The sequence below is a fragment of the Argentina silus genome (genome assembly GCF_951799395.1).
Source record: "Argentina silus genome assembly, chromosome: 12".
Classification (NCBI taxonomy): Eukaryota; Metazoa; Chordata; class Actinopteri; order Argentiniformes; family Argentinidae; genus Argentina; species Argentina silus.
The window spans coordinates 17,429,786-17,443,555 of record NC_139666.1 but is presented as its reverse complement, the minus strand read 5'-3'; the positions used below and the strand labels follow the sequence as shown (position 1 = coordinate 17,443,555).

General features: G+C 43.4%; 2 protein-coding genes across 2 annotated transcripts in view; both read right to left on the bottom strand.

Annotated features, from left to right (window-relative positions):
* The window catches only part of LOC310812772 (cyclic AMP receptor-like protein A), a gene marked incomplete at its 3' end in the record, with an annotated part of 33,655 nt that extends 24,786 nt beyond the window's left edge, over positions 1-8,869 (bottom strand). The window contains exons 1-6 of the mRNA XM_083681473.1: positions 8,747-8,869; positions 6,344-6,396; positions 5,707-5,761; positions 4,406-4,462; positions 4,147-4,210; positions 2,541-2,628 (exon numbers count right to left, since the gene is read on the bottom strand). Coding sequence (XP_083537599.1) covers positions 2,541-2,628; positions 4,147-4,210; positions 4,406-4,462; positions 5,707-5,761; positions 6,344-6,396; positions 8,747-8,830 — 401 coding nt within the window. The 5' untranslated portion in view covers positions 8,831-8,869. The remainder of the gene's footprint in view (positions 1-2,540; positions 2,629-4,146; positions 4,211-4,405; positions 4,463-5,706; positions 5,762-6,343; positions 6,397-8,746) is intronic.
* Positions 8,870-11,998: 3,129 nt separating this feature from the next.
* LOC310812762 (mid1-interacting protein 1-B-like) lies at positions 11,999-13,562 on the bottom strand. Its single transcript, XM_083681461.1, has one exon. The coding sequence runs from the start codon at positions 13,265-13,267 to the stop codon at positions 12,815-12,817; it is 453 nt and encodes a 150-aa protein (XP_083537587.1). The 5' UTR covers positions 13,268-13,562; the 3' UTR covers positions 11,999-12,814.
* Positions 13,563-13,770: the final 208 nt, after the last annotated feature.

The window sequence follows — 13,770 nt, the reverse complement described above, 5'->3', positions numbered from 1 at the left end:
ACGGTCTCTTTTTCACTCCTCTCTCTACTCCCCTCTCTCTTTCATTCTCTGAATCGTTCTCTCCCTCCCTCGGCTCAAACATGCTCGTTCCATTCAGCTCTCCTCCCTTTGTCTATTTCATCCCCTCTCATCTCTCCATCTGTCTACATTCCATATTCCTCCAACTCTCAATCTCCATACATTCATAACCATCCGTTGCGTTAATCATCAGATTGCTGTGCGCGCACACACACACACACCATCACATGTCTAACCCCACATCTCACACACACAAACACAAAAACATACGCGCACACACACACACACACACACCTTTTGTGACCGCCCCCTCCAATTCCCCTTTACCCACTACCCCACGCCCCTCCACACCAATACCAATTAGAGGTGTGACAGTGGTGTGGACCCAACACAGTGAGAGAAGGGTGAGTGATTTCACTGCTCCCAAACCCAGCATCCATAAAGCCGTCCCCTCTGAGTTATAACATCATTATATCGCCTGGGTTATTGCTAATCAATATGGAGAACCCCCCCATGGGAAAACCACCTCTCCCCGCCCCAAACACACACACACACACACACACACACACACACACACACACACACACACACACACACACACACACTGTTTTAGCTGTGTCCTGTTCATTTCCCAGCTTCTCCATGTAAGCAATGACAGTGTGAATGCAACACTCTCACACTAGGTTATGGACGTGCACAAGGGAAAACACACATATCAAGCCCATAAACAATCACACACATACATACACACACACACACACACACACACACATACACATACACATACAGACACACACACACACACACACACACACACACACACTTGAGGAGCACTCAGTCTCAAGGTAGTATGAGTGACAGAGAAAGAGAGAGAATGTGCGAACACACGCGCGGCCGCACACACACATTTTATGTCTGCCAGTCTCCCTTTTCAATTAGAGAGTCGGCTGTCTGGAGGAGAAAAAAGGAGGGGGGCTGTCTGTCCTCAAGAGGGAGACACACACACACACATATATATACACACACACACACACACACACACACACACACACACACACACACACACACACACACACACACACACACACACACACACACACACACACACACACACACACACACACACACACACACACACACACACAGAGAGAACACTTTATTAGGAACACTATACTAATACTGGGTAGGGCCTCCCTTTGTTCTCAAAACAGCCTCAATTCTTTGTGGCATTGATTCCACAAGATGTTAGAAACATTCCTTTGAGATTCTGGTGCATGATGACATGATTGCATCATGCAATTCCTGCAGATTTTTCAGGTGCATTCAAGCTGTGAATCTCCCGTTCTACCACAACCCAAAGGTGTTCTATTGGATTCAGATCCGGTGACTGGGAAGGCCACTGAAGAACACTGAACTCATTGTCATGTTCATGAAACCAGTTTGAGACGACTTTTGCTTTGTGACATGGTGCATTATCATGCTGGATGTAGCCATTAGAAGATGGGTAAATTGTGACCATGAAGGGATGCACATGGTCAGCAACAATACTCAAATAGGCTGTGGCATTCAAGCGATGATTGATTGGTATTAACGGGCCCAAAGTGTGCCAAGAAAACATTCCCCACACCATTCCACCACCTCCACCATGAGAAGGTGTACAGGTGTTGCTAATTAAATGGTGAGTGTATATCAAATTTCAAGTGCTCCACTATATTTACATGTTGTACTTGTACTACGATGTGGTACCCCAGACACTTTTATACATGCATTGATCGTATATATTTAGATTCTCTCAATTAGGCTACTGTCACAATCGCCTTAAAAAGAAAAACTGCATAACAACACTTAAACTCAATAAAATATATAATATGTCAATTATGTCCGTTTTAGATTCCAAATGAAATGCTCTGTTCTGTTTTAAAACATATAAAATACTTTGCTCTTCTTTCCTGACATATGAGCAAGACGCCTCTCGTGGAGCAGTGGTGATTGACGGGAGGCGCGTCTACTGGATATCAGAGGTCCCTTCCTATTGGCTAGGCAGTAGAGGGTAAAGAAGCACAGCATGCGACAGAAACAGAGAGAACTCATTCCCGTCGGATTGGAACTTTCATTCCATTAAATAATGTTCAAAAGTGGGTTTCGAAATAACTTCTTGAAAAAAAGGAATAGAGACACATCATTCAGAAGCAACATTGTCGTAACGGGTTCTTGATTCGAGTGTTTGGAGTCTAAGTGTTTTAGATACTGTTACTGAATGAATGGGCTTCAAAGGACAGGCTTCAACAAGCCGATGAAAGGCTGCATCTCAATAACTAAAGAAGAGATAGATGCGCAAATGAAGCATTGCTTTAAAGAGAGAGAGAGAGAGACAGACAGGCAGGCAGACTCTCTATGGGTTAACAAAGGGTTGAGACAAAGGGACCATTTGAGAGCAACAAACACACACACAGACACACACAAACACACACACAGACACACACAAAGACACACACACAGGCGGAGGTTGGTGGTCCACTCACATCTCATATTGACTGGTGCTCATCTCTCTGACCAGGTTCAGGTAAAGGTTGAATGTGATGAGGCAGACCCAAGCCAAGGCACTCCAGTCTAGAGAGGGAGAGAGAGAGAGGGAGAGGGAGGGAGGGAGGGAGGGAGAGAGAGAGAGAGGGAGAGAGAGAGAGAGAGAGAGAACAAGAGAGAACAAGCTCATAACACATATCTACTCAATATGTTCTGTATCTGTGTTCACCTTTGCATGTGTGTGTGTGTGTGTGTGTGTGTGTGTGTGTGTGTGTGTGTGTTTTAGCAATGATAAATGAGGGCCCATTCTGCAGTAATATGAGGGAAACCTGTGGCTGATGGTGATGGATGGGAGGGGGAGCTGAGAGAGAGATAATAATGATGAACTACAGAGAGACAGAGAAGGGGGGAAGAGAAGGAGAGGAGGAGAGGAAGAGAGAGAGCACAAGAGATAGAATGAAAACTGAAGAGAGAGAAAGAGAGATTGATAGAGTGAGAGAGTGAGAAAGAGAGAGAGAGAGAGATGTATAATACAGAGGAGGAGGAATTCCCATGGGTAGAGCCCTTTTTTTCCTTCACTATCTATCTCAACTCTGAAGACAGATAAGAGCGCAGTGTGTGTGTGTGTGTGTGTGTGTGTGTGTGTGTTTTATTGGGGTTGACAGGACAGGCAGGGCTGGCTGTACAGTATGAATGATGGATTCCCAGTGCTCACTCACTCAACATACCCCGTCACACAGGGGAGCCACACACACATTGTTTGACTGAGTTTATGTTGAGAGGTTTGAGTGAGTGTTTGTGTGTGTGTCAGTCGCTACGACAGCACACACATCTACTGTATATTTAAGACCTTATGTCATCAAACCGAAGCACACCCTGAACCTGGAAGTCTGAATCAGCTCTGTGTGCTTGGTAGAGATCTGAGTTTCACAACATCTGTCCCCCCCCCCTTCCTTTCTCCATTCTGTGTCCTCCTCTCTCTCTCTCTCTCTCTCTCTCTCTCTCTCTCTCTCGCTCTCTCTCTCGCTCTCTCTCTCGCTCTCTCTCTCCTCCGCTGCTCAACTGATGTGTCTGTCTTTTGCTTTCCTAAGTCCCCCCCCTCCCTTCCTTTCATAATAAACAGAAGTGACACACAGCCACTGACCCTGCTGCTGTAGTTCACTGCCCTTTTCCCAGGCAGCCCTGTAGGGCTGTGTTGGTGTGTGTGTGTGTGTGTATGTGTATGTCTGCGTGTGCGTGTTAACGTGCTTGTGTGTGTTTCCATATTTGCATGTGCGTGTGTGTGGCTGATGCAATGGAGAGGTGTCAAGTGTGCTGTGCCGGGGCTGTGACAGGAGGTACTGTGAGGCACGTCAACAGGAGCTGACCGAGGAGTAAGACAGGAGAAGGTCAACGCTAAGTCTGAGCCCCACAGCAGCAGAACACAACACTGATCTAGGAAGAAGTGTGGAAGGGGTCTGTTGGGGTGTGTGTGTGTGTGTGTGTGTGTGTGTGTGTGTGTGTGTGTGTGTGTTTGCAAGCATGTTTGTGTGTGTGTGTGTGTGTGCATGCGTATGTGTGTGCATGTGTGTGTGCATGTGTGTGTCAGAGAATGAGGAATCTTACCAAAGTACGTGAGCCACCAGGCCTGAAAGTTACACAAGCTCCCCTCTGCTGGATGGTAATCGCCCTGGGGAAGGAAAGAGGGTGGAGGGATGTGGGGGGGGGGGGGGGGGATAAGAGTGTGGGATAAGAAAAAAGATAAGAAAAAAGATATTCTCTGCATGTCATGAAGTCGTCTGTGTGTGTGTGTGTGTGTGTGTGTGTGTGTGTGTGTGTGTGTGTGTGTGTGTGTGTTTGGTCGGAAACAGTGACAGTGACTCACCATGACATACGCTATGCTGTCGAAGAAGGCCGCTACCGTCAGATTGAGAATCATCTTCTGCAGAGACAACGAGTGAGCGAGAGAGAGAGAGAGAGAGAGAGAGAGAGAGAGAGAGAGAGAGAGAGTAAGAGAGAGTAAGAGAGAGAGAGAGAGAGAGAGAGAGAGAGAGAGAGAGGGACCAGTGTGTGAGAGGCCACTTATCCTGTGGTCTGGGGCTGACAGAGACTGAGATCGATTCCAAACTGTTCCAAGTTTTGACGGAACCAAATCTCATTACAGACAATAGAGCTCAGGGCCCTGCCCCACCTCTCTCTCTCTCTCACACACACACACACACACACGCGCACACTCACGCACGCACAGCTCATGTCTCAAACTTCTAATCTCGTAGCCACACAGGCATCTGTAGTACCGAGGACTGTTCTTCCTCCAACATCTAAAAGGTGCATCTCAACACGCTGTAAAGACCAATACATGTGTTGATATGCCATGACCGTCATATCCTATGCAGGGCTTGCAAATGACTAATCCCTCTCATACAATATAGCCTAGTGGCTCCCCCTCTTCTCTTCGTTTTCACTGACAACAGTGACTACACTGTACAGTTCTCTCTTTCCTGTGTGTTGTCTCTCTCTCTCTCTCTCTCTCTCTCTCACACACTCACACTCTCACACACACACAAGGCCGACCCTGCTTAGACTACTGGGAGGAAAAGAGGGGGGAGGGAGAGAGGGAGAGAGAGAGAGAGAGAGAGAGAGAGAGAGGACTATTGACCGATCAATAACCCCTGAGAGAGGGTTCCTAGAGGTCGAGGGGAGAGCAGGGGGGTGATGACCCAGTTCTAAGGTCCCTCTGTTTCGGAGGTAATAGGATCCCTCAGTGCCGCACACTAAGCTGTCATTTCCTCCAGATTAGGAGGATAACAGAGAGCCCCGCTAAACCGGCCGGACCTGCTGGACAGGCGCATACACACCGGCACGCACACACACTGTTTTCTGTCAAAACGTCAACCCGGTAGCAGTGCCCTTTAATTGGAGAAGAAAAAACACACTGCTCTAATCATTAACAGACACAGACAAAGAGCCAATTAACACCATAATTGATTAATTTGTACATTTTAATTACGTTTCAATAAAGCCCTGATTTGTCATGCCTAATTGAACAGACGATGTCAGAGAGGTAGTGCCAATGCATTCTAAGATGCAGTGGGAAGCATACAGTACACAGTACGCACAAGCACACGCACAAGCACACGCACGCACGTACACGCACACGCGCACGCACACGCACACACACAATACCTGGGCCAAGGAGTGGTGTCGGCGTAGCAGCCAGATCACAAACAGCATGAAAAAGCTGAGGGGAGAAAAGAAAAGAAAACATTCAGAAGACACATTCTTGCACTCCTGCCTGTTTCTGCTTAACACTGTACCATCCTGTATTTCTAGGACTATTCCTTAATTGCCTGGCATATTCCTGCAAAGACTCGTGTTTTCCGGCATATTCCTTCAGAACCGTGGATAACACTTCCTGTATAATCCTACAAAGCTCTGTGTCACCTCTTGTAACCTGGCCATCCATGTGCTCCATGATCACCATAGCAATTGAAGAGCAGGGCACTCAATTGATGAGTATGGATTATATTTAAGGGCAATAATCCACTTCCCTTCACCCTAATCCTAGTCCAGCCACCAACGACTAAAGATTACATTCTTCTCAAGCACATCATCCACTTGCGTTTAAACATAGATTAGGTCGAGGATATTAATCCCAATGCGACAGGTCATTTTTCAAGCACTGTAACGACATTTTGGGCTGTGAATCTATTGAAGGAAATGATCACACACAAATTGCAACCAAAAAGATCTACTCTGGACTAGGTTTCTAACTTTAGAAGAAAAAAAAGAAAAAACGTTAGTACTAATAACAAATACTCACCATCCTATCAATGAGAAGGTCCCTGTGGCTCGTTTCACAGTGAGAATCACCACCTGTGGAGGAAGAAGATATTCTAGATCAAGCATACATCAAGACAAAACCACAATAAACCTCACTCCAATTGAATATTATTGATAATGATTTGCTCTTCCCTTCATGACAAACTTATACCTGAGCAGAAGTGCTCAGATGAGAATCTCAGTTTTCTAAAGTTGGAAGGAATGGTGACAAGTGTACAGCACTTGTGCAATACCGAGTCCCACAACTCTCTGGTATCACCAACTACACAAGAACAACAACGTTACAGTGAATTCTAGGTGAAAACTTGGTTACAATTAGCCTGTCGTGCTGTTGAGCAGTTACCATGAACCCACAATATTAGATTGAGGCAAACGTATCAATACAAAATACAAAAATCTTTTTAGTTACAAAGAAACATGGAAGAAAATATTGTTGTAAACAAATGGAAGTTTAACCTTCAGTCTATTAGGCTGTGTGTGACTTGCAAGTTGGTGCACTAGGCTTAAAGCAAATACTCAAAGAAAAGTTTATCTCCTTAAAAGGTCACTCCTTAAATACACTACCTTCCCACTAAACAATAGATAGCACTAGAGCAGAGGTAAGTCAAATACCAATAAGGTGGTGTATATACCTTTGATATACAAGTAATTAATCATTATAATTTAAACATATTCTGTAAATGGTTTATTTATATGATATTGGTCCCAAGTCAAGGTCCATAGGCTTACTAATGTCCAACTCCCAAGAAAACCCCCAAATTCAGAAACTCTCTCTACTCAATTTGGGCGTGCCAGGTCTACACACTTGAAAAACACCTTTTTTTCCATCTTATGTTTGGACATGTCAACAAGCCTTCATTCAGCTTTGATCCACCTTAACCTGCTGTAAAGCAACTGCAGGGTAGGCCAAGGCCTCGCTAATGACACCCTCCAGGTTCAGGTGAGACAGAAGGATCAAGGTAAAAAACCTGTTTGGCTGCGCAGACACCTGTCACTAAAAGCCCTTTTTACATAAGTCTGAGGGGGGGGGTGGGGGGGGGGGAGACAGAGAGTGCTGAGAATGTGAAACACAGTGACACACAGCCGCCTTTGACGCCATAAGGGGCCCATGGCTGAGAGCCACTTGAGACACACACTGGAGCACACCCGCACGCACAGTCAGCATGACACAACACGCTGTGACCTTCCACAGAAACACACAAAACTGCCCCTGATCACGACCATGTCTACCATAAATCCACACACCACATAACTCTTCAATTATTCTTGATATCAACAGGAGATGTGTGCATAAACTAGAGCTACATTTGATCATCCCAAATTAGGAGCATGTCTGTGCAAAGTTAACGTGTCTGTACAAAGTTAACGTCTGTTGTCCTAAAAACAAAGCTGGAACAGTCTTAAAACTGTTTTCCAGATTGCACTGGTGAAAATAATCTGACAGTATTGCGACAGAAATATGACAAAGAGATGAAGCATTTTTAAAAATACACATATCAATATGTATAGAGAATTTGAACTAGGTTACTGGATTAGGCAGACAAGCTTACAGGTGAGTCTGAGTGATTGGTTGCTTTTTTGATGTGAGCGATTGCTTGTCTGCCATGGAGCTGTTTATGTGGGCTCTGGGCTGAACAGCATTACTGCAACATTTCTGAGTAAAGTAGGCCATTGCTGTAAACTGATGACAACTTGGAGACAGGTGGCTTGCATGAAATGCCGCTCAGATACCAACACACACTATGAGAGCAGTGATAACGCACACTGAAATACACACACATTAGTTCCAGCAAAACAAGTTCCATTATCACATGTAGTTGGCTATCTAATCATCTTTAGATAAGGGACTCGTTTCTAGTTCACTGGTGTTGAGATTAGGTTAAATGGCTTGCTGCACATTTGCCTCACAATCTCAGCAGCTACAGCTGGCATTGTTTACAAAGCAAAAAAAGAAGGATCTTTCATTGTTTATGACAGTTGACAGCAAACGTTATGCTTTCCATATCCAGTCCACCTCACATCATGCAAGGAAGCTATATGAACTATTCCTGTTGTTGGTCAGGGTTAGGGCGTACCAATGACATGTCATCTCGGCTATCACACTCCTCCTTTGGACTGTCTATCATGCTAGCTAGTCATCAACAGTGAGTTTCCAGCATCAGCAATCAGTCAGATAAACATGAAGACACCTGTCAGATAACTGGCTGTTAAAATTAGGCCAAACGTTTCTGTCCTCTAATATGTTTTGGAGCTATCAATATACAATCAATAGTTAGCTAATTAGCTAGCCATGCCAGACGACACTCGCTAGATGGCTACATTTGATTGCTATGTAGCAATTCACATTCCATTGTTATAACAAGCTAGCTACGAAGCTACTTACACAGCGATAGTCGTCAGAATCTTTGTTAAAGAATACGCAGGGTGTAGTATCGTTATTTTTGGGACTTATATCTTTACTCTCCATTTCTATTTACAACGTGCTAAGCAATGTTTTCATGTTTTGACGTATGCATCATGTGAAACAAAATTACATCGACTTCCTACAGCGCACGGTGAGGGACAAAAACTACAGATGTCGAAAACCCAAAGTTACAATTGTGTTGATGCCGTAGTGGAGTAGAAAGCGTGCACCTAAATCAGGTTTTCTCAACAACAAACTATTAGTAAAATGTAATTAATAACCCTGACTTATTGTAAATATGGAAAATATGATGGTCTCTGTAAACTTCCATATTTTCGTTTTGGAATTCAATAAAATATGTTTTGTTTATTTGAATGTGTACCACAACTTCAATCTACCACATGCCTGTAATCCTACATCTTCACAAGACTCAATGTTGATTGTGGAAAAAACTAAGTTGAAATTACAATAACAAAACGCCCTCCATTAGTTAATATTAAAACCCAGAATCTAATCTCTTCTGGTTGATTTAGTGAGACTATCCATGGGTTGAAGTTGACATGCCAGGGAGTTACAACCGCTAAGAAAGACAATTGATAAGACTATATCCTATGTCTCTCTTGCAGAATAACATGTTGTTGCCACAGTGTCATGTTCTTGAAAACAAAAGGCAAGCATTTTGTTGTCACACGGACACGAAGGACTACCTTTAGGCCTGGAAAAGTACTATACTGTATATACACAGTCATTACAAAACGATAAGGAAACCATGAGCAAACCCACATTTCCTGAAAAACAACATAAAGGATACATGAGTCATTAGGGAGAGTATGAGGAATAATGTTGGAGGTATTTCTTCAGGTATGAGCTACAGGGAGGTGTAGCTTTTGGCATCTGCACTATGCTTTTCAGTGCTATTGTGTTTCACCATAGTGGAATGTGCTGTGGGAATGGACGAGGAAAATGTTGAGTTTGCGCTTATCTCATCCCTCATAATACTCATAATAAAGGTTGTGCAGCTTCAAATCTCCTTAACACTTTACGTTAAGGTATATCTTTTTGACAGTTAACTATTTATTTATTGAACATATAACCGTAGAACACATTTATTGTGTGAGATCATCATTTCATTTCTGGGGGTGGTACCAAAAGATAGCTTGCTCTAATCCTCTGTGCACTAAATCTATTGTTCTGTGCACTAAATCTATTGTTCTCTGCCCTAAATCCATTGTTCTGTGCACTAAATCTATTGTTCTGTGTCCTAAATCTATTGTTCTGTGCACTAAATCTATTTGAGCACACAGCACAAGAGCAAGCCACCTCACACACATCTAATACATGTGTTATAATAAGTGTATAAGTGTATAACTGATTCAAAGGCTATCACTCCATATAATATTGTCTGTCTGTCTCAATGGGTGCAGCTAATTGTTGTCAGTGTGTGACACACACGATATGACAAGATAATTTTGTAAATGTTACATGTGTTTTTTGTCTATGTGTGATAGGTGTGCCTATGTGTGTGTGTGTGTTTGTGTGTGTGTGTGTGTGTGTGTGTGTGTGTGTGTCACACTGACAACAATTAGGTGTGTAGAGAGGCCTATTGTAACCCGTAAACTCTAGCTGCACCCATTGCCATTGCTAGATTCTGAAGCTGTTACAGCTGTCCCCAGTTACTATGAGGCCACACTGCCATGCCTCTCTCTCCCTTCCCTGCCGACGGGTTACGATACGACAAAACAGTAACATGCACACACACCCCTACTCCATGCCTCTCCATTCCCTCTTTCACACCCTGCTCCTGTGATTGTATGTGATGGTGTGCTTGACTGTAGGATTTGCAAAGGTTTTTAAAGGATAAACTGATATATATATATACCTCAAATTAGGGAATGTTAAAAAATAAAATGCACTTGTGGGTCTTGTGAACCTAAAATGTGTGTACCATCAGAATTATTGGTCTACAGTTCAAGATCAAAGGATCAACATGATTGAGAGTTCAACACTATACCAGCTAGATTTGCACAACAAACACCACCAATGCAAGCATAGCCACACTGCAAGAGTATCATTTCAAATAAGACAACATGTGTCCAGGGACAGGAACATGGGTTTTGAATACATGGAAAGTCACTGAGCACTCTCTCAGAGCAACATGCCTGTGTCACTTATCACAACACTACTATGACAACCTAGGACTATTTCCTTAATGTTTACAATCATGTCTCACAATGGCAAAGTTTACAGAGTCCAAATGGCACCGTGATAATAAAGAGGAGCCTCTCCAGTAAAGAACTGAATTGTTGTCTAGCAGCATTCCATTACACCACTGTAATCTGTATCCATCCATCAACTTCCTCAGCTACAGTCAAGTCGACAGTGGCCGAGGGCAAAAAGTGTGCTTCATGAAAATAATGTTCTTGCTAACACCTAATGCTTCAAAACTCTCCTCAGCAAAAGCATCAAAACATACTGGCATACTAAAAAATAGTCAGTCAATTTTAACCAGGGTGAAACAATCATAAAGAAATATTGAAGGTGACGTATATACGTACTGTAGGTTCAGGAACAGAACATACTGTTTAGATATAAATGTTTAGATATGTTGTAGACATTTTAAATAGACAAATTATCGAAATAAAAAATGTAAACATGTTCTGAATACCTGAAAACAAAACTGAAAAGCAAACTGTTAGTTTATTGGGTTTTGAGGGAGTGTAAGACAACGTGTAAACATTCCCCTAACCCAGTGATCCTCAACCCTCCTGGTTCTGGAGAGCCACAGCACTTCAGGTTTGTACTGGCACTAACACAACTGCTCCAGGTAATCAAGGTTTTGAAGAGCAATTAAATCAGGTGTGATAGCACTAGGCTGGAACACACTGCAGCTCTCCAGGGCCAGGATTGTGTATCACAGCCTTAACTCAGTACAGTAAACATCAACAGTATTTACTCTCTGGAGTTGTATTTGCTTAGTCATAATTACTTGTTTGCATAAATTTGCAGTCAATATATGTGAGTCTATTTGCACTTCCATGCCTTGCATCTGAACTTGATGGATGCATCAATAAGTGTCCATCTCAAATAGATTGAATGTGGAATGTAAACGACTCTGTATGAAATGCTGTGGAGAAAGCTAGGGGGAGGGAATAGCTGTTTGAAATAGTCCTGTGTGAAAAGTATGATTTTAGGTGTAATGTTGCTGGGCAAAGAGGATGCATGACATATTGATTACATTAATATAAAAAGTTTATTTCTCTGTACAAAGATCTTCAATACAAAAACATGTAGTACATACAAAAACATTGGCTTTTGGAGTTTATCATCTCCATGATTACCATAGCAATAACAACAACAACACATAATCTCTTGGAACACTTCATTATTCTATGCAAAAGAATGATCCGTTAATTCCAGTTCATAGATCATGTAGGGCATTAATGAGATCATAGGCTTAGCATCTGTCAAGCCTCCTTCAATTCAAGCACAATTTATAGACATTTATCGTCATATACAATAGGGAGCAGCACAGGACCAAGAGAAACAATCGAACATTTGATTCATTTGGCATCATTAGACGAGCTAAATCCTATGCATTGGATGTTCAATTGTAATATCTGTGGCCTGTACTTCTTCAACCTTGACATATACAACTGTCAAACATACAGTACAAAGAAAATAAGATATACATTATAAATACATAAATATGTTTCATCTGTGTATCACATGAGCCGAAGACGGCACGATGCGCCGTTGAACACGGCGACTTTGAAAACATCAAGAGTGCAAAAACAATTGGGAAAATGGCACCCGGGTAGCAGCTCAACCAGGCTAATTGTCTTTAGCGATCAGCTTATCAATATGAGCTCAATATATTAACGCAACGTAGTTAATACCATACATAAAGAGCACAGCTACCCCATTCCCTCTCTGTCTACTCCCTCCATTTAAACAAATATCATAAGTAGTAGATAATTCAGTTCAGTTCAGTTCAACTCCGCTAAGGAGTGTAGCTTGGCGATGGAGTTTCGATGTCGTACTCGGTACTCAGTAGCCTCCAATACCGATTTCCTGCTTGTAGCGGTTGGTGAGGGTGTCGGCCTGTCGTGTCAACTTGGACAGGACACCCTGGAGCCCCGTCAGGTGGAACTGAAACTGCTTCTCCAAGTCGGCGTCCTCCTCCTCCTCCTCCTCCATCCGAGAGATCTCCATGGCCAGGTTCTCCTTGCGCCTCTCCTCGGCGCGCCTGACCCCCCACTCGATATCGACGCGGATGGACTTGAGGAGCTGGTAGTAGCTGTACATGTCCCCGTCATCGATATCGTTGTTGCCCGTTGATTTCAGGGCGTGCATATCCCTTTCTTCGTCCAGGGGAACGTCCCGTAGCAGGCTGGGCACCATAACCGTCTGGTCCATGTTGTTAACAGCGCCGATGAAGCGGTTCATGGCATTGAACAGTGAGTTCTTCTGGGTGTGGGTGTCAGACATCTGCATCATCATGGCGAGTGATCTTAATTGTCGAACGACTTTTGGAAATGAAAGTTAAGACACAAGCTGTCTGTCAAACGCGAGTCTTCGCTGACTGGATGGATAATACGCTTCTCTCTGCGCTTACCCTGCTCTAATTCTTGTCTAATCGGCTTTGAAAAGCGGCTCGTCCTTTATAATGTTGCAGCAAAGATTGGTTGATTAGTACCTCGTGTAAGGGTAGCTTTCTGTGTTGCAAGCAAATAAGATAATGTTTCTTTGCCTCCGTGTCACTCTTCTTTTCGTTTCTGTTCTGATGGTCCCAGGTTCGCGGTCGGTTCTTATAGAGCAGGTAGTTTCGTATTCAAGGGCGTTCCCATAACCTGTTTGTCAAGGTTTTCTTCCTCTGCGATTGTAACCGGACTCCAACGACCTGTAATAGCACACAGAAAAAAAACAGGGCATTTGGCAAGGGGAGCGGCCTCCATTCCATCCTATTCCTGCCCCAGGACATGCACTCAAATGCATCATGAAAT